A 20,902-nucleotide genomic window follows, 5' to 3' on the forward strand; every position below is an offset into this window, starting at 1 on the left:
CTCCCTGTTTTATTAGCTGGTCTGATCCCTGTCATGTGAATTACACATGGAGGGAATTTCCCTCTAATATTGAACCAAAAGAGAAAAGCTTGACAAACCTTCATCTTCCTTGCAAACAGGCTTTGTTTGCCTCTCTCTGTACATTAGAGGCTGTTGTGTCATCCTGTGTGTGAGATTGGTAACTAAAACCAGTTTATAACCACTTGCCTCTGGACTCTGTCCTCTTGGAAAAGGGCATTGCTTTGGATGCGTGCTGTTTGAAAGTGAAATGATCACTGAGGTGTTGGTGGCTCATTTTTATCTTCCACAAATAAAGCTTCAGTGTAGTAATTAGTATGTTATGGATCCGTGATTTGCTTTGCAACGACATTACTTCCTGCAAAAGCAAACCTGCATGACTTTCTTTTGGCTGCAGAAAACACAAAATAAGTTCCTTTAAATGTCTCAGTTTTAGTACTTTAATTTAAAGTTAGCGAGGTCCAATGAGTTTGGACCACAACATTGTTCATAGTATGTTTGTTTGTGTTGCGCAGGAGAAAGTAAGGTTGTGTGTCCACCAAAGTATTTTTAGCCAGCTGAAAACACTTCTGAAACCGCCTTGCTGCGGGCCGTATAGAGTGATGTCTATACGGAATAACCGCAGAACTGTATCGAATTTTGTAAATAGTTTGTTTCTGAATATAAAAACGTTGACACAATGTAACGTACTTGCTCTGGCACTAGTTTTGGATGAAGGGTGTCGTTGTCATTTGTTATTGTTGTACAAGCAGAATGTGACGGTGTAGTATTTGCCCCGCCCCTTCTCCACTGTGATTGGATGGCTGGGTGAAAAGTGACAGTAATGAGCGCTGTGTTTTACGTTTGAAAAATAAATAAATGCACAAGCCTCGGGAGAAACGCTTTGGAATGACAATGTTTAAAGTGCCCCTATTACGACTGTAACGGTATACCGGTACGACAACATATCACGGTATGAAGACGTACGATTATCATGTCGTGCATATTTTCTTATCTACGGTATTGGGAACAATTTTTGATGGAGAATCTCACCTGCACATTAGCAACTTCTTTCCACTTGAGTGCTTAGACTCTACACTTGCTCCACCCACACGCGTACAGCAGAGAACATGTCTGAAACAGAGGCTGTTATCTCTAACCTCTATCCCGGTCAAGAAAAGTTCAAATTTGCAGTATGGGAATACAATTACAACATACAAAATATACAATCAAACCAGTGTAGACCAATCACAACAGACTGGGCCATCTGACCAATCAGAGCAGAGTAGACCAATCACAACAGACTGGGCCATCTGACCAATCAGAGCAGAGTAGACCAATCACAGCGTACTGGGCCATCTGACCAATCAGAGCAGAGTAGACCAATCACAACAGACTGGCCCATCTGACCAATCAGAGCAGAGTAGACCAATCACAACAGACTGGGCCATCTGACCAATCAGAGCAGAGTAGACCAATCACAACAGACTGGGCCATCTGACCAATCAGAGCAGAGTAGACCAATCACAGCGTACTGGGCCATCTGACCAATCAGAGCAGAGTAGACCAATCACAACAGACTGGCCCATCTGACCAATCAGAGCAGAGTAGACCAATCACAGCGTACTGGGCCATCTGACCAATCAGAGCAGAGTAGACCAATCACAACAGACTGGGCCATCTGACCAATCAGAGCAGAGTAGACCAATCACAACAGACTGGGCCATCTGACCAATCAGAGCAGAGTAGACCAATCACAACAGACTGGGCCATCTGACCAATCAGAGCAGAGTAGACCAATCACAACAGACTGGGCCATCTGACCAATCAGAGCAGAGTAGACCAATCACAACAGACTGGGCCATCTGACCAATCAGAGCAGAGTAGGCTAACGGAAAGGAGGGGTTTAGAGAGATTGAATCTTCAAACTGCTTTGAATTAATAATTTGAGAATCTTTGATAAATGAGGTGATATTAAATGCATATTATGAGAAAATGTAAGTGTTTTATTTACCTTGAATGCTTGCAAACCTTTGCAGGAGACTCCAAAACAAATGTAGGAACCTTTAAAATAGCAAAATAAGGGCACTTTAATGTAATCCAGACAGTTTTGTTGTAAGATTTGTTTGTTTTATAATTCTCAGTGGTGATTCTCAATATGTTTGAACATACTTCTGTACAATTCAATTTAATGTAAAACCTCATAAATGAAAGGCCGCATAGCAAATATTACCACGCAGAGCTCAACAATAAGGGTGACTCGGCCCCAGTGTGAATGCGTTTGGGATTGAACTGTCCTATAGGGTCATTGCTAATGTTGTCTCGCATTTGGTTCACTTCATTTTATTTGGTCAAGACACAAAGCAGCCCTGCTAGTATGTTTAATTGCTTCACAATTTGTATGATACAGTCAAACCAAAATGTATTCAGACACCTTCAACATTTCTCACATTAGCACAGTTTTATTTGCTATAGTTTAGAAAATGGTAATAAAATATGACTATATAACTCAGTTATCAAATCAGTTGAGATTTCACTGGTTTTGTCCATCCTTCTGTTAGACTCTCACAGATGAATTATGTTGAATATCTGTCAGCTGTTCAATTTAACTACACAATTAGATAATACCAATTTAGGTCAACCAATTACCAAGCAATGCTTAATTTTGTTCAGTCTGTGGTGTAAAAAGGTCGCATTAGCAGTTAAAGAAAAAACACAAGCAAAACATGCTCAGGTCAAAGTGTCGGAAGAATTTTTGGGTATAACGTGTAACAGTTTACTTTATTTTGCTCTCCTCACTTACATAAATTAACTATAGTGTCCTGCACCCACTAGTAAAATAAATTATATCTGGTGTCTGAATAATTTTTGGTTTGACTGTATATCAGTATTTTTGCCTTATAGTTATTTAGGGATTGGGGTAGAAAATAAATAATGCAAAACAAAATCTCATCATCAGAGTAAAGTACGACCAGGACTTGTTCTTGACCGGTAGAGTGACGTTTGCCTTTGAGATTCATTATTGTGTGGCGTAGACGTTTGCCATTCACCTGAAATGAGTCATATACAATAAAAAAGGCAAAAGTGAAGCATAATTCAAGGCAAATGTCGTCCGGCTAATGTGTGCTGTTTGTTGGCACGACCCGGCAGCTTTCTGCGAGCTTTTAATTAGCTTTAATAACCATTTCAATTCCATTAGTGGATGCATCAAGCAAGTCTACAGAGGACACGCGCACACACACACACACACACACACACACACACACACACTGTTAATGCAGTGCTGAGCTTCTGCCCATCAGTGCACTCAGAACACAGAACAACATTTGGTGTGCTCACATCAACCTTTGCTTTTTTCTGCTTGTCCTCCAGATAACCAATGTGATGGTGCCCTTCATGTTTAAATATGCGGTGGACGACCTGAACCAGATGTCGGGACACATGTTGAACCTGAGCGATGCGCCAAACACAGTGGCCACCATGGCAACGGCTATTCTGATTGGCTGTAAGTTCTGCCTGCTCCTGTTTGGCAGGTGTTTGACTTCATTTTGGGAAGTGTGCTGCATATTAAATGCCATCTGACCTTTCCTGCAAACTGTGTGTCAATATTGCTTTTTAGATTCATTGTAATGCGTCTGCTCTCGGTTCTAATGCAGTTTTTAATTTAGCTTTTCATTGGCTCCTGACCAGAAAGAGTCCGATAACAATACTTTAATTTTTGGTACTTGCCAAACATTTGCCTGTCACTCTTTTACCACAAATGTGTTCTATCAATTGAAACACGCTAGTAGCAGCCTGACGTTATTAGCCTAGATTAATATGTGCTATTACTAGCCGCGAGTGGAACACTTTCCTGCATGACGTTTAACTTAACTTGCATTTCTGCAATACTATTACCAAGTAGGCCTATTTTATTTTGGTTAGCAGTCGAATAAATAATGAAATGGTAGCAATAACTGCACCTGTTTCTGAATATTAATTTTAACGGAGTACATAATGAATAAACAAAAATCACAAACATGACCATTGTAATTACAATTATTTTATGAATGCAATTTAGTTATATTGCAAATGGAGGAAGAAATTGTGGTGTCCGGTGTTTCCAATATTGCCAGCTCCATTATAGCATATTGCGAGCATTATACTTTGCTGTAGATTATTTTTTTTTTTTTTAAATAACGCAAATATAATGTTTAATTACTTCTGTTTCTAAATAAATAAAGCTATCATTTTTATTTTGTTATAAGCTACTTTGGAACTCTAACCATAAAGGGAAAAACTTTTTTTCATGCAGAACGAACCAATTTGTTTTTAATCCCCAATTTTAGACAAATAACATACATTATAGCTTGAATACAAGTTTAAAAACAGCGCCACATGATACACATTATAATTAAAGTCCCCCTGTGGTGAAAATCCAGTTTTTAGTGTTGTTTATATGTCTATGTGGTGTTTTTAATATGCTTTAAGACAAACCATGTGTAGATTCATAAGTCGACCGCATTGCTGAGTATTTCCTGCTTAAAACTGCAGTGAACCAAAGACAGTCTCAAAAACACGGTTTGAAATCGCTGGTGTTTCTGACGTCACAAACGACCTTGTAACCAATCAGATCAACGTGTGATCGCCACCCAGTGGATCTCTGAGCTGAGTGAGTGAGTGGAGGCGGGGCTCATTTTCATATTCATAGAACCGCGCATACTAAATGCAGCAAGGGTGTCGAGTTACATTGAAGATATTTTAAGACAAAGACATTTTTTCAAGGAAAAAACGCTTAAATGTAATTTTGGTGATCAAAGATGAGTTTTAAGGGATACATTGATTGACTACAGGGGGACTTTAAGTACATTAAACTTATCATCATGAAATGTGTCTACTAAGGCGATACCGCCAAAAAGAAAGAAAAAATAAAAAATAGGCAAATTTCTATGTGACATCAACATGCATTTATCGTTCTTACAATCACCAAATTGGATCTGTTCTGTAACTGTTCAGTTGGATTCAACAGTTCTCCTCACGAAACAAAATTCATTTCAAACACAAATTCGATAAGAAGTGTAGAAAATGTTACTAACATAACAGCCAAATTAACCTAAAAGCTCAAACTAACCAAAGGAAAACCTTTGACGTTTCAATCATTAAATTAAACTAAATGAATCGCAGGCTATCATTAGATAAAGTGCAGCCAAACTTAACATGATGTGTGTTTACGGTGTATGTCGGAAGTGTTGTCTCCAGTGGGGGCAGGGCTTGGGTAGATGATTTAATCGAATAATGCATTATCGTATTTTTTTACATATCGCCCGGCCCCAAGTCAGAGTTTGCCTTTGTTGAAGTTGTCAGTGTGTGCCACCGAATGAAGCCCAAGTGCATGTTTAAATAAAGATAAACCAAGATAATGACTAATGGTAATGCTAAACACTTAGCAAGTCATTGTGTCTTAAAATGAAAATTCACTGTCTTCCCATAACTGTGTATTTTAATGAGAGCCATTAGGTCCTGTGCACACAGACCATTAAATGCTTCTCCGTGCGGCTGCTTGTGTGATTTGTGTGCGCTGCAAGGCACAGATTATCTGTGCAGAATTTGTGTTGATGGATATTGTACTCGAGGCACTATTCATCCTGAAGCTGAGAATGTGATGCAGTAAGAGCGGGTTTGTATGCCACAATGGGATTGTTCAGGTCAAGTTTTGACCCTTGAAATCTCAGTTCTAGCATAATTTAAAAAAAACAACTAATTAACGATCATAAACCAGCCCTGTGTAATTACACCACTTTAGGGTCATGTGTCTCTAAATTCTTCACAAAGTCAATCCACACACAAAAAATTTTTTGGCTTCGTAATCTTTAATCAAAATCTGAAATTTCCCCTCCCCTCTGCATTGGAGGACGGTTTGGGTGTCTGCTTAACATCCGTAACCACGCCCCTCCAGCTGACAGTAGACAGGCTGAATGAAAACACCTACTTTTCTAGATCCAATCAGGTGCTAGTTGGAAAAAAGGCCACGCCCACTATTTTTACTCATTTAGGTTTTTCGTTTCTCTCGGAAATACGTCACAACACTGGAGAAAAGTCGTTTGCAACTTCCGGTTCACGGGGACTTTAAAGCTTGTATAACACGCCTACGTCTCCTTCCAGTAACAATAATGGCTAGTGCGTTGACTGCGATATACGTAAACCTACCGACATCAGTCGCCATGATGTTTGGGATGACTTATCACGAGAGGAAAGAAATAAGTTTCAGTCGCATAACATCGGTTAATGGAAATGCCGTCATTTCACAATAGATTTATAGACATTTATAGACAAAGTTTAGTGCAATCTGTAATGGAAACGCGGCTATTGTTGTGAACATGGCCATTTCCGAAAGGCTTTTGGTCCAAGCAGAATCCTCTGCCTGCTGTTTGCTTGCGCCTCTTGCTATAATAGCATTTTATACTTTAGTACAGTAAAAAAAAATGACATACAGCACCTTTAACAGCCAACAGCTTAACAAAGGCCGTTTCCACCTGGTATTAAGATGAGTTTTGGTCGATCGGGTCACAAGTGGACGACTCTAAATACAGGTGAAAATGAGGTCTAAAACATTTTGAGCTTGTCCACCACTTCCAGAGGTAGTCGAAAACGACCGGATTGCTTTCGTAGTGTAAACACTCATGTGGTCAAATGCGTTCAAACAGCCAACTGACCTTTCTAACACGCGTGTTCGTCGTGGTCTTACGGCTAACAAAGCATAAACGAAAACCGCACTTCTCCATGTGCTTTTCCTTTGTCTCAGGTTGCGTGAGCTTATTTCGTCCATTAGATCGAAAGATCTGAAAAAACATACATTTTTACGTGCCCATAGACCCTCCCCTTGGAGAAATCAGGACAGTGAATTTGTCTCCCTTGTCTACTTGTGATCCGATCGACCAAAATGCATATTAATACCAGGTGTAAACAGGGCCTTAAATACCTTAAAATGAGTGGTTAAACATACTATACAGGTGAGGTAAGTTTACAGTATGCCCTCCTCCCATGTCACTACAGCACCACTGCCTATTACGCAATCACTTCAGAGGTGTTTAAATCCCAGTGCAAAGTTTTTCGGAAAGTTTGCAATGAGGAGCTGATTTGAACCATCATCACAACTCCAAATGAACTTGGTTCGTTCCTTAATTTAGTTTGAAATGATATCAGGCACTTAGTTTCTATACTGTGTTAATGTTGGAAAGCTCAGGGGTTCAATTTGATCCAACAGCATGTACCGCCTTGTTTGGGGTTTTACCTCCTCCTTTGCAGCTGCCTAAATATAAAGCTGACTTTGTAGCCTTTATCTCCTTATTGGCTAGACGTTTAATTTTATTGAGGTGGAAGTCTCCCTCGCCGCCTTCTCACTCGTCTTGGATCAGGGACATCCTTCAGTTCGTGAAGTTGGAGAAAGTTAGGTGCTTGATACATGGTTCTCATGCAAAGTTCAATAAAACTTGGGGTCCATTTTTTACATATGTTGAGGGATTGAATTTTACGGCTATCCCAGAGTAGCCACCCTGATGGCCTTCTAATTGTGAGTCTTGTGTGAGTTAGTAGCATGCTGGGATGTTTTTTATTTATCTCTCTGTAAGCGAACATATTGGGCTTTTATTTAGCAGTAGGTGACCATTTTGTGTTCTTGTGGTTTTTTTTTGTTGTTTTGTTTTTTCTTTTTTTCTTTTTTCTTTTATTTATTTTTATAATTGTTTTGTTAGTTGTACTTGACACTGTTTTGATTCCCGAATTGTTACCTCTTGATTTTGATATGTCACTGAAAAAATCAATAAACAAATGTAAAAAAAAAAAAAAAAAAAAAAAAATGTTGGAAAGCTGCTTTACAGTAGGCCATGTGATTAATCGAAATGGTAATGAAATCATGATGTGACCATGCTTTATTTCTAAACCGTAGAGAACAGAACAGAGCGGGTTCAACATGGAAGAAAGCACAGAAACAGGGAAGGCATTCAGGCCAGGATAAGGACTTGATGCCAAAAAAAAATCTACATCCGTGGTTTGGGAATATTTATGATACAGGAGAGATTATGTACTCTGGTAAAACAGAGTGGGTCATTCACCCAGAACACGTATTTTCAGTTAAAAAACACGAGACGCGGGTCCTGAGAAATATTGTTTCAAAATCGTGATATAAAATTATAATTGCAATATGGAGCAAAAAACATCTTTTTTTTTCATATTGCACAGCCCTACTCTACAGTGAGTCAGATATACTTCTGGGTCAAGAAGAGTTTAAACTGCACCCATATGTGATGGGATGTTGGCTGGTTTAATGAGGCTCTTGAGTGAAGAAGTCCACTGTAGTCCATGACTGTGAATATATTCCCTGAAGCTTGTTAACATGCATACATGCAATGTTAGGCTCTCCATATTTGTCATTAACAGGCTTAAGAGTGCCACGACTGCCTCCAATATATTAGCATTCATTAGAGGCAGTCGTCTCTGCCAGTCGCAGTGACTCCCTCTGTTTATCCAGCAACTACATAAATGAACTGGCACACACTTCATGCTGTTTTTCTTTTCTGTACTTTTACGTTTTTATTCTGTTGGCTGTACTTCATTGAGTGTGTGTGTGTTCTCAGACGGTGTTTCCCGTGCCGGAGCGGCTCTCTTCAATGAGCTGAGGAACGCAGTGTTTGGGAAAGTGGCTCAGAGCTCCATCAGGAGGATAGCCAAGAACGTCTTTCTCCATCTCCATAACCTGGATCTGGGCTTCCACCTGAGCAGGCAGACAGGAGCGCTGTCCAAAGCTATTGACCGCGGCACGCGAGGAATTAGCTTCGTGCTCAGTGCTCTGGTCTTTAACCTGGGGCCTACGCTCTTTGAAATGATACTAGTCAGCAGCATTTTGGTAAGTCCTAATGAAATCCTCATATACAGGTGAAACTCGAAAAATCAGTTCATTTATTTCAGTAATTCAACTTAAAAGGTGAAACTAATATATTATATAGACTAATTACATGCAAAGTGAGATATTTCAAGCCTTTATTCGTTTTAATTGTGATGATTACGGCTTACAGATATGAAAACCCCACATTCAGTGAAAAGGTTTTTATAAGCTGTAAGTCATAATCATCAAAATGATAACAAATAAAGGCTTGAAATATCTCACTTTGCATGTAATGAGTCTATATAATATATTAGTTTCACCTTTTAAGTTGAAATACTGAAATAAATGAACTTTTGCACGATATTCAAATTTTCCGAGTTTCACCTGTAAAGCCACAATTTTACCACTGAATCATGTCTGTTCTTGGAGTCTTGGACACAAAATCAAGCGCACCAAAACTCCCCTTTAACTTGGGTAAAATGGCTTGTTGCTTTCATAATACAACTTTAATAGGATAAAAGAAAACAATGTTCAAAAAGTGCATTCATTGCTGCTGTTGATTATACTATATGCACCGTATTTTTAGCAGATGAAAATATTCAGCCGGATATATTTCATTTCTGACCAAAACTGTTTTTGAGGGCCGATATAATTGACGCATGACTAAAAGGGACTTGTCTACCTAGGTTTGGGTAATGTTTGAATTCTGATTCTTATTAATTCCCAGTTTCAATTACAATATGGTAAAAAAAAAAAAAGTCAAACATGTATTCTGTCTTTTTGCAAAACATTCTGTGTCAGCTGAATACCACGAACAAAAAACGGCAGCGTAAAGAACAATTAACTAAAACTAGACTAACTCAAAAAGACAAGTGTACAGTCAGTAATACACTAACAACAAATAAGCAAATTAGCAACAGCACAACTAAATACAACTGGTTCAGGAATTGAAATCAAATGTAAAATAACCCTGCATAGTTTCCTTTTTATAAATAAAATGTAGATTAATCCTTATTAAAGTTACAGTAGTTATTCAGTCAAGATCAGGGAGTGATTTTCCAATTTCTTGATTAACATTAATGACACTGATGGCAGCAGGAATATTAATATTATACATAATGAGACTGTTTACAAGGATATTTTGGCAATTTTGTGTCTATTTGTCCGTTCAAACGCAAGAATACATGACAGAGGAATCAATTCAGTGTTTGTGCGTTATGTGAGCGGCCGATAGCTGAAATTGCAATAAGCAACATTTACAAAATATCCAGTTAATGCGTGGTCAGCATTTTACAACCGCTTGATTACGGTTTACCAAAAAATATACTGAGACGAATCTGCTTTATACATTTAGTTTTCCTTCAGTTGTTGCAGTTTAGTCTATAAAGCTTGGAGTCTTTAAAACTGAGTAGTTGTTGGAGATAATCAGCAGGACAAGCATTTCACTGTATGTGACATAAAACACTTTGAGCTTGTTAACTAGGACACTACAACTATAGATATAGTCAAATACCGTTTTTATGATGATATGCGCTATTCTTTATTTTCAGTGGATATTCCTGTACTAAATTAGTACTGGAAATGACTGTTTTTGTTGACATTCACCAGACCATGTATACATTAAACCACAGTGAATATCTAGAATAAAAAGCATTCTTTGTTCCCCAGGCTGATATGAGACTTCATTAGTAGTGTGACACTCTTGAGTATAACGCATCTTTAACCCGGAGGTCCCGCTCTGCTTTTCTAACCTCCTGAAGTTACATGATAGCTTTGTGTCAGGAATAGAATGAAATGTAAGTTATTTATTCACTGATAATCTTCCCCTTCAATGAAAAGATCATTTGAGAACCAGAGGAGCACATGCGGAGACATGTACAAGATTTTAACGGACATCTTCAGTGTTCTTAACGTCATGTGACACAGATCGTGTGAAGCGCACACATCCAAAGTCGTGTACAGCATGAAGTCATTGAAATACGGTCACTGGAGGTATTAACGCCAGGTCCTTGATAATCTTGTATAGTCAGAAAAATGGGATTATGCGATCGCATGATTTAGTGCATTATCAGCCAAAGTCCGCATATTTATGCAGGGCCCGCATTTTTTCAAATACGCATAAATTGCCGATTTCCGTGCAAAATATGCAGGGCTTGTATGATTTCATAATCCTCGCATTTTCGTTTCAAAAAAGTCACCTATATCTTAGCAGAAAGTTGAAAAATGTTGCGTTTGCTTCACACGAGAGCAGCCATTTCCCCGTTGCCATGGGAACGTTATGAAGTGACGTAATTACGCGACGTGAACATCATCGAAAAGCTGTAAAACAGGAGCACACTTTATTTATTTATTTTTTTATTTTATTTTTACAGAAGTTGTAGCATATTCCTTTTGTAAAGCTACAGAACTTGTTTGACTCATCAATGTTTTGTAAGTTTGATCTGTTTATTAACCCTTTAGGCGCCAGAGGTTTTTTCCTAAAACGTTCGATTTTGACATCTTAATTTCAAAAGGCTATATCTTAAAAGTGATAAAAGATAGAGACTTTCTGTAAATTAGAGAAATATTAAGGATCACCCAAAGTTTCTGTAGGGATTACATTTTTCCATCTAATTTGCATATTATGACGTCATATGGTGGCGGCAATCTTGGATTATAGAATTTTCATGAAAAGTCACATGTTTTAATGATAAAATGCAGCACTTCTTTCCCCCCAAAATGTCCATCACCTTCTGTATGCTATATTGCACAATACTAATAAATGGTAGAAACAAACCGAATGCATGTAGTGGTTGCCTTTTGCTGTAGAGATTTTCCATTTACTAAATACAGTAGACACTCTGATTCCATGTATGGGGCACATATATATTATTTATATGACATACAAACACAAGTAGACAAGACCTGTTTAGTTCAAACGCTCACTCGCACAGATCATGAGTGAGATGATACGAGCAGCGCGGCCAGATCTGCCTCGAGTGTGCACAGCTCGGACTGCTGTCATTGCGACTCCCCACCCTGCCTCCACGTTGTCTCCTAACTGTCCTATGAATACTTCGACCTCGTCTAACATACCCAGTGGCATTAGACAAAGTCTCCACCACGATACTGTCGCCGCGATTGCGGAGAGGATCTGATAACATGGCTCACTCGCACACTAGCTCCGCTTTTGATCTCACTGATTCAATGCGCTCTAACTCGAACATTTTGTATACGTATACGTGTATGACGTTTTTTTGATTCGTGGATGAAGTATGACATGTCTGCCATCCAGTGGAGGGGAGGTCGAACGAAATTTGACACCCAATTTGACAAAATCGGCCGTTTTATTCAGTGCCTCATCTTGTCGAGTAAACTCGACTGTGGCGCCTAGAGGGTTAAGGTCTGAAATAAAACAAGATGAGAACTGAAATATTCCCAGCACTTTCTGTGATGTAGTGATGCTTGCTTATCATAGGAAGTAATAAGAAATGACTCTTAACATTAAGGTAGTAGCCTAGTGAGAACAGGGTGTTGGGGGAATCACTTTTATTTTTCTCTTTTTCATCAAACCGCAGTTTTTGCAAGTTCCTGCAATTCGCCTTTGGCTAAGCCACACCCTAGAATGTAGATTGACCAATCACAGTGCAGTCGAGAACAAGCTCAAATACTTCAGTGATGCCAGAAACAGCAGCTCTAACAGCGCATCTCCATGTGTAACTCCATTAGATGGTGGAATGGAAACAAGAGCAGATTATAAAGATGAATGTAGCTGCTCTGTAGAGACTCATGCATATAAACACGTGTTGCTCTTTCAGTAACCCACCGCTGTTTTGCTGTTTCTTTGCAGTATTATAAATGCGGGGGTCAGTTTGCTCTGGTCACTCTCGGGACCCTCTCAGCGTACAGCGCATTCACAGTCGCTTTCACACAATGGAGGTACTGTATGTGTCTGTCAAATAGCCGCCGTTGTTTGTGACATTAACACACTGGATTTTGTCGACTGTTGTACTAATCACCCGTCTGTCTTTGATCAGGACGCAGTTCAGGATCGAGATGAATAAGGCTGATAATGAGGCTGGAAATGCTGCAATCGACTCTCTCCTCAATTACGAGACTGTTAAGGTGGGTCACATCATGATCTGCATTGTCACTGCAACATTTGTGACATGCCGGAGTTTTTTTGCTTCTAGCCATGTTTGCTTTTAGTCCTGCCATGTCATACAGTGTTAGAGAGGCACATACACAAGTGTTGTGGGTTTTCATGTGTGGTTTCGGTTGCTTGAGCCGTTTGTGTCTTTCAAAGGTTTCATATTTAGTAAGTCTCTCCACTGGAGCTGCTCCAGTCAGTTTTGTGATTAATCACGATTATCAGCAAAATAATCATGATTATCAGTTTAACCATTATCGTGCAGCCCTAATCTGAGTGAGAATTTGAGTTTGAGTAGTACAAATTAGCATATTGTGATAAAGTTCATTATTTTCCATAATGTAATGATAAAAATTAAACTTTCATATATTTTAGATTCATTGCACACCAACTGAAATATTTCAGGTCTTTTATTGTTTTAATACTGATGATTTTGGCATACAGCTCATGAAAACCCAAAATTCCTGTCTCAAAAAATTAGCATATTTCATCCGACCAATAAAAGTGTTTTTAATACAAAAAAAAAAAGTTAACCTTCAAATAATTATGTTCAGTTATGCACTCAATAGTCAATACTTGGTCGGGAATCCGTTTGCAGAAATGACTGCTTCAATGCGGCGTTGCATGGAGGCAAGCTCATCCAGAGTGTTGGGTCTTGCGTCTCTCTACTTTCTCTTCACAATATCCCACAGATTCTCTATGGGGTTCAGGTCAGGAGAGCTGGCAGGCCAATTGAGCACAGTAATTCCATGGTCAGTAAACCATTTACCAGTGGTTTTGGCACTGTGAGCAGGTGCCAGGTCGTGCTGAAAAATGAAATCTTCATCTCCATAAAGCTTTTCAGCAGATGGAAGCATGAAGTGCTCAAATCTCCTGATAGCTAGCTGCATTGACCCTGCCCTTGATAAAACACAGTGCACCAACACCAGCAGCTGACATGGCACCCCAGACCATCACTGACTGTGGGTACTTGACACTGGACTTCAGGCATTTTGGCATTTCCTTCTCCCCAGTCTTCCTCCAGACTCTGGCACCTTGATTTCCGAATGACATGCAAAACTGAGCAACAGTCCAGTGCTGCTTCTCTGTAGCCCAGGTCAGGCGCTTCTGCCGCTGTTTCTGGTTCAAAAGGGGCTTGACCTGGGGAATGCGGCACCTGTAGCCCATTTCCTGCACACGCCTGTGCACGGTGGCTCTGGATGTTTCTACTCCAGACTCAGTCCACTGCTTCCGCAGGTCCCCCAAGCTCTGGAATCGGTCCTTCTCCACAATCTTCCTCAGGGTCCGGTCACCTCTTCTCGTTGTGCAGCGTTTTTTGCCACACTTTTTCCTTCCCACAGACTTCCCACTGAGGTGCCTTGATACAGCACTCTGGGAACAGCCTATTTGTTCAGAAATTTCTTTCTGTCTTACCCTCTTGCTTGAGGGTGTCAATGATGGCCTTCTGGACAGCAGTCAGGTCGGCAGTCTTACCCATGATTGCGGTTTTGAGTAATGAAACAGGCTGGGAGTTTTTAAAAGCCTCAGGAATCTTTTGCAGGTGTTTAGAGTTAATAAGTTGATTCAGATGATTAGGTTAACAGCTCGTTTAGAGACCCTTTTCATGATATGCTAATTTTTTGAGACAGGAATTTTGGGTTTTCATGAGCTGTATGCCAAAATCATCAGTATTAAAACAATAAAAGACCTGAAATATTTCAGTTGGTGTGCAATGGATCTAAAATATATGAAAGTTTAATTTTTATCATTACATTATGGAAAATAATGAACTTTATCACAATATGCTAATTTTTTGAGAAGGACCTGTATATATATATATTAGGGGTGGAACGGTACACAGAAGTCACGGTTCGGTTCATACCTCGTTTCAGACATCACGGTTCGGTACGATTTCGGTACAATGGAGGGAAAAGCAAAAATAAAGGCATAGAACCAGTTTATTTGAAGTGCACTGACAATGGTTTTATATAATTAGTTTATTAATTAAATTAATAAAAAGACAAAAAAGACCTTGCGATATGTTTGGTAATTGTACCTGAATTAATTTAAAATTAATTTGCTATATTTCAGATCAATATATTTGTTTTCCTTAATTTTATTTAACATTATTAATTAACAATGTAACATTATTCTCATCTGAATTATAAATAATTGATTTCTGTTTAAAATAATACTACCATTAAAAACACATTCGATTTTCTTTTTTAATCAATGTAGAGTGTGTAAGATTAGTGCTCCGAGGACAAGAAATGAAAACCAATGCAATATGACGAATGTCCAAAAGATGATGGGACCCACAGACTGTTTTGAAATGGAGTTGGATAAATGTTTTGCTTTTAAAACAGTGTGTGTGATTTTGGTTGGGTGACAGTTGTAGGTTACAGTTTGACAAGAGTTTACAGTGTGACAAAAGCACAATGTTGTGTGAGTGTACAGAAATATAAGTAAACACTTTGCAGGTTTAATGATCTGTATGAACAAAATGACAGAGTATGTTTTTTATGTTTCCACTGTTCGATCGCGGCCGCGCCCCTCTCTCTCTCTCTCGCGCGTGCGCACACACACACACACACACACACACACACACACACACACACACACACACACACTCACACTCACACTCACACTCACACTCACACTCACACTCACACTCACACTCACACACACACACACAAACACTCCAGCATTGCAATCTTGACATCGCAGCCTGTTCATTATGCGGTCACACCAAACGCGAATAGAGCGTCAAATTCGTGTCTAGTTCGACGCTAGTCCAAAGCGAATAGGACCCGCGTATAAAGCCAACGTTTGAAGTGAACGCGCGTTCAGAGCTAGCCGATGGTACAGATTATGTGTCCCTAAAGAACCCGCGTATCTAACAGTAGTTCCGCATTAATTAATTTGCATGCGAGTTTTTTTATTTTTATACCGTGTATTCTCCGTGTAAATTCGTGCACCGTACCGTGACGCCCGTACCATTTCAGTTCAATACGAATACATTTACCGTTCCACCCCTAATATATATATATATATACAGTGGTGTAGTGCAGGTATACGGCGTATACCCACTTCTTTTTCAGTCAGCATTGCGTATACCCACTTCTAAATCCCCTCTGATGCGCATCATTTAGTTGCTAATCCAATCTCGTGAATAAAAAACACCCAGTCATGTTCGTACCCCTAATATTAACTCTAATTTGTTGCTGCAATGATTCTCCCATCGCGACGATAACTGACCTTCTCATCTGATCTGCTTCAGCACTCAAACACCCGCTCGTCTTTAGCCATGTTTCCACCCACTTGTCAATCGAATTATCTGAAGCTCGGTAAAATACCTCATGCGAATAAAGCTGGTGAAACTGTGTTTCCATCAAACGGCTTTAAAGCGGATAAAACCCTGTGCGTAATGACGTCACATGCTGTTTTGCGATCAAATTGGTATATCGAATTGATTTGAGACACGTTAACACTTATTTTACCTGGTCAAAAACAGCTCTGTTTTCAGCACGCCGTTTCAGTGCATATGACTTTAAATGATAATGAGCTTTGCTCACCCCGCCTCTCTGTTCTGTGTACACCGTTTGTAACACAATAACCATAACGCGTTGTTCATTATAGACGTGGGGTTATGCACTTCAGTTATTTTGGAGGTTCAGCAGGAACACGAATAGTTGGTACCGGTCCAGGAGCAGCTTCTTAGCAAAACCAGCTTTATACTGACCCTCCTCGTTTATAAAGCAGTATGGTGTGTGAAATGACTCGCGCAAACATGAAAGCATTGACGTGGCTCGTGGGGAATATTCCCTTCGAAAACAAACTCAGCCACTGCGTCTTCAGCGGTTCGGATTTAGGAACATTAAAATGACTGCTGTGTTCATTATTACACCCAAGAACAGAACACCACAATCGCTTAGACACCATTCTGCTCATAGACAGTGCTCCAGCATATCAACAATGACCACGCCGGTCCGCGCGGACTATGATTGACAGCTCGCTCACGAGCGAGGGCGGGTCTGTGTTGAAACGCGGCTGTCATTCAACAATCGTGGGAGGGGCTTCCGAGCCTGTGACGTCACAGGCTCGAACAGCTTGATTTGAGGCAGGGGAAAACATATAAGGAGATTAAAACAAAAACACTGGATGGATTTTTATCATTATATGATGGTTGTGTACAGACACTGCCAACACACATTTCAGTACAATCAACTTGTAAAAGTGCATGTACCATTATATGACCCCTTTAAGGTGTTTCCATTCATTTTCTCACCGAATTGCACAACATTCAACCAACATTTGCGAACAAAGTTTTTCTAGGCAAAATGGATCGCACCATAATAACGTTTCCATCTGCGTTTATCGCATAAGCCGTATATCGATCAAGATAAAATCCGATGAGACCGATCATATTTCATTTGAGTCGATATTCATGAAATTCAATCGAATTTTACCGTTTCCATAAGGCATTTTTCATTCGATATCACTTAATGCGGATAAAAACGTGTGGATGGAGACATAGCTCTTGTCAAAATGTTTGAGACCAATCAAAGCATGCAGGATTTTTGTTCACAGAAGCGCGAGCCGAACGCTAATCCCAACGCGACGCTTCACTTCAGTTAACGATCATACAGTGCGAGATAAAATGCAAGTAGCATTATATTCTATATTCTACAGTCTTGCATATTCTATACTAATGCAAGACTAGTCTTACATGTCACTGTTTATAACAAAGAGCGTTCATCCTTTGCTGGGAGGCTTAAAAAAATATTGGGGGCATAAATGAAGAGTATACCCACTTCTCCAGGCACCACTACATCACTGTATATATATATATATATATATATATATGAGACAAACCACAGATTCAGATCGCTCCACAAATGCAAATTTAAACAGACAGACTGCAAGAACGATACTTATCGTCCTTTTATTTCTTTTAGTAATTTTCATCTTTGAAATGGCTAAACACTGCAGCCTGATGATGGCTATGTAGTTTTCAACTGCTTTACATTATGCAAACTGGTAAAACCTTAAAGGAACACTCCGACTTTTTGGGACTTTAGCCTATTCACCTTATCCCCCAGAGTTAGAAAAGTCCATACATACCTTTTTCATCTCCGTGCGTGCTATTAGTCTGTTTGACGCACCCACCGCTAGCCTAGCTTAGCACAAAGACTGGATGTAAATGGTTGCAGCTAGCATACTAATCCAAATAAGTGACAAAATAACGCAAACATGTTTCTATTTACATTTTGTGATTTGTATAGTCACAGAGTGTACAAAAAACAAAGTCACATGAGACACAGACATATTTTAACCGTATAAATACTGGGAACTATATTCTCTGAAGGCGAAACACTGCTACTTGGGCGGAGTGATAACCACTTTTAGCATAGCTTAGCATACATCACTGAAGTGGACAAGACCATTAGCATTTCTAAAAAAAAAATGACCAAAGAGTTTCGATATTTACAGGTTTCAGACACAGCGCCTGAAAATAGGCCACCTTCCTTCAACGGAACTATTTTCAGGCGCTGTGTCATATCATTACGCCTGCTGCACTCATGGTACGGCAGTAAAGTTTCTTGATTATTACGCAGGAATGAGAGTATAGTTCCTAGCCATATCAGCCTAGAAAATCGCAACTTTACATTTTCCGTCGGTCTTAGTGCACGATGTAACTACAGAAGAGTCAAGTTTTAAATAGGAAAAATATCGAAACTCTTTGGTCATTTTTTTTTTGAGAAATGCTAATGGTCTTGTCCACTTCAGTGATGTATGCTAAGCTATGCTAAAATGGTACCGCCAGAACCGGAGATCGGCTGAATGGATTCAAAAACGGTAAAACTGAACAGTTTAACTCTGGGGGAGTTGTAAAATGAGCCTATTTCCAAAAAAAGTGGAGTATCCCTTTAAGCTGTCAACCTGTGTGTGGTCATGTAAACGTGTTAATCCCCTTTCCTTTATCGGAGTAAGGTCATAACTGACAACACAGCTCGATTTTTGCTCATTACCCCAATTTCGCTCTGCTAGTAAACTGCATTCTGTTGAAGTATTGAAGTGCACATGTCTGACTTTGAAAAGCATCCTTACTGCAGATTTGAGTCCAAACAAAATGAGTGGAGTAATAAGTACGTTTCGCGCTGACATTTTGGAGTTTTTAATGGATTGTCTAACATCACAACTCAGAAAACAAAAGGAGCACTAGGAGTCAGACTCTCAGATGATTATTTGTTGATGTGTTCCTGGGGAATAAGGTTTTTTTTTTTTTTTTGTTTCATTAACTGGTTATTGGGTTGCATGTAAACCAGTAAAACATTATTTGAGTATTCATATTTCAAGCTATTTTTGGTCGTTATCACTGTTATTGGTGTGCATAACTACTGTAGCCACTTGTCATGCATGTACGCTCTATTTTTATTAAGATGTCTTACAAGTTAACAGCTTTGGCACATAACAGTCACACTACTGTAGAATACAGCACTCTAAATCACTTTATATATCTCTTATTATATTTATTAGCTTTGTATCGTACTGCAAATTAATATCACTTCCGTCTCCACATGCACTGTTGTTCAGTTAGACAGATTTGAGTTAATCAGTGCAGTCATATGACATGTGCTAATCAGTGAAATGTGCTGTCAGGAATACTTCAAGACCTTTACATAGAGCAACAGCTGTTAGGAAATAAGATACTTATGTTTCTGTCTCAACCCTCAGATCTTCTGCCCTTCATCTCAGCCTGTTTTGTGTTCAAGAGCAGTTATATTTTGTGCCAAGCTTTGTTTTCTGTCATTGGTGTCAGTGCATGTGGATTTAATGTCACTTTAAGCCAGTGTGCATGCATAATGAGATCTCCACCCACTCCCAATCCGTTACACTAGCACCTATATCTGTCTGTTTCTCTCGAAACACACTTGCTGACAGCACTATGCACGTCTTTAAAGCAGCCACACTCGTGAAACAATCCTGCTTTTCGCTTGCTCTGATAATTGGCACAGGAGTCTTAGCTGAGTTTGATGAGCTGTAATGAAATGTTCTGAATGTCATGGCAGTCCAGGAGAGCTGTCCGTTATGTGTTCATAAAAGCGCTGAGATTATCGTCGTAATGCTAACAAGATGCACCATCTATCTCCTTAACACCACAGTAGAGAGATTGTTTTATTATTATTATTGAATATATACCATATGCTGTGCTAATATTCCGACTAAAAGCACAATTGTGTGATATTGCTATTATATAACATTCAATAAGTTAGTATTCGGTAATTTACATTTTCGACAACTTTAACAGTTACTTTGTCTGTTTTTGACTCGTATTATAAAGTGTTACCATTTAATATAAATCCAAACAGTCATGCTTAAAGATATACACAAAGGCCATAGCATTGAAAATAGACACATGTATATTGTATGTATACTTTGACACTTTATTTGCTTCTATTTTAGAACACTTTATGATTATCTGATCAAAATATGTATTACAGTGATGATAAAAAAACAACTGAAATCCGATGCATTTCCAATTTGTTTGTTTGTCAGCTGCTTGAACTTATCAATTAGCTTTAAATGACCAGCTGAATGTAAACTAATGCAAACAGATGGCAACAATGGTGACATTAAATATGTAGGTTGGACTTGCGTTTATTGTTGTCCCACTGTTTTAACTGCTTGAGGTACTAATGTTAGCGTCCTCTCAGCCTCGATGGAAACGTACTGCTGTTCTTTCTCTACTAATGGAGCATCTAGTCAACAAATTAATTACTTTATAATGATATGAAAGCATGTACTGTGGTGTTCTGTATACACGGTTTCATGTCTGTTTTAAATCCGCATCTGAACTGAAGGTCATAAACCCAGTGTTCGATCGCCCCCCGGTGGCTGGTCCTAGTATAGGTCATAAACCCAGAGTCTCGATC

The 20,902-nt window shown here is 39.2% G+C and overlaps 1 protein-coding gene across 1 annotated transcript in view; it reads left to right on the forward strand.

The window, feature by feature from the left end:
* The window catches only part of abcb7 (ATP-binding cassette, sub-family B (MDR/TAP), member 7), a 77,759-nt gene that overhangs the window by 23,861 nt on the left and 32,996 nt on the right, over positions 1–20,902 (forward strand). Inside the window, exons 5-8 of the mRNA XM_056241991.1 lie at positions 3,370–3,502; positions 8,610–8,878; positions 12,687–12,775; positions 12,874–12,961. Coding sequence (XP_056097966.1) covers positions 3,370–3,502; positions 8,610–8,878; positions 12,687–12,775; positions 12,874–12,961 — 579 coding nt within the window. The remainder of the gene's footprint in view (positions 1–3,369; positions 3,503–8,609; positions 8,879–12,686; positions 12,776–12,873; positions 12,962–20,902) is intronic.

This window comes from Rhinichthys klamathensis, unplaced genomic scaffold (assembly GCF_029890125.1).
Source record: "Rhinichthys klamathensis goyatoka isolate OS25496 unplaced genomic scaffold, OSU_Roscu_1.1 h1tg000687l_1, whole genome shotgun sequence".
Lineage (NCBI taxonomy): Eukaryota > Metazoa > Chordata > Actinopteri > Cypriniformes > Leuciscidae > Rhinichthys > Rhinichthys klamathensis.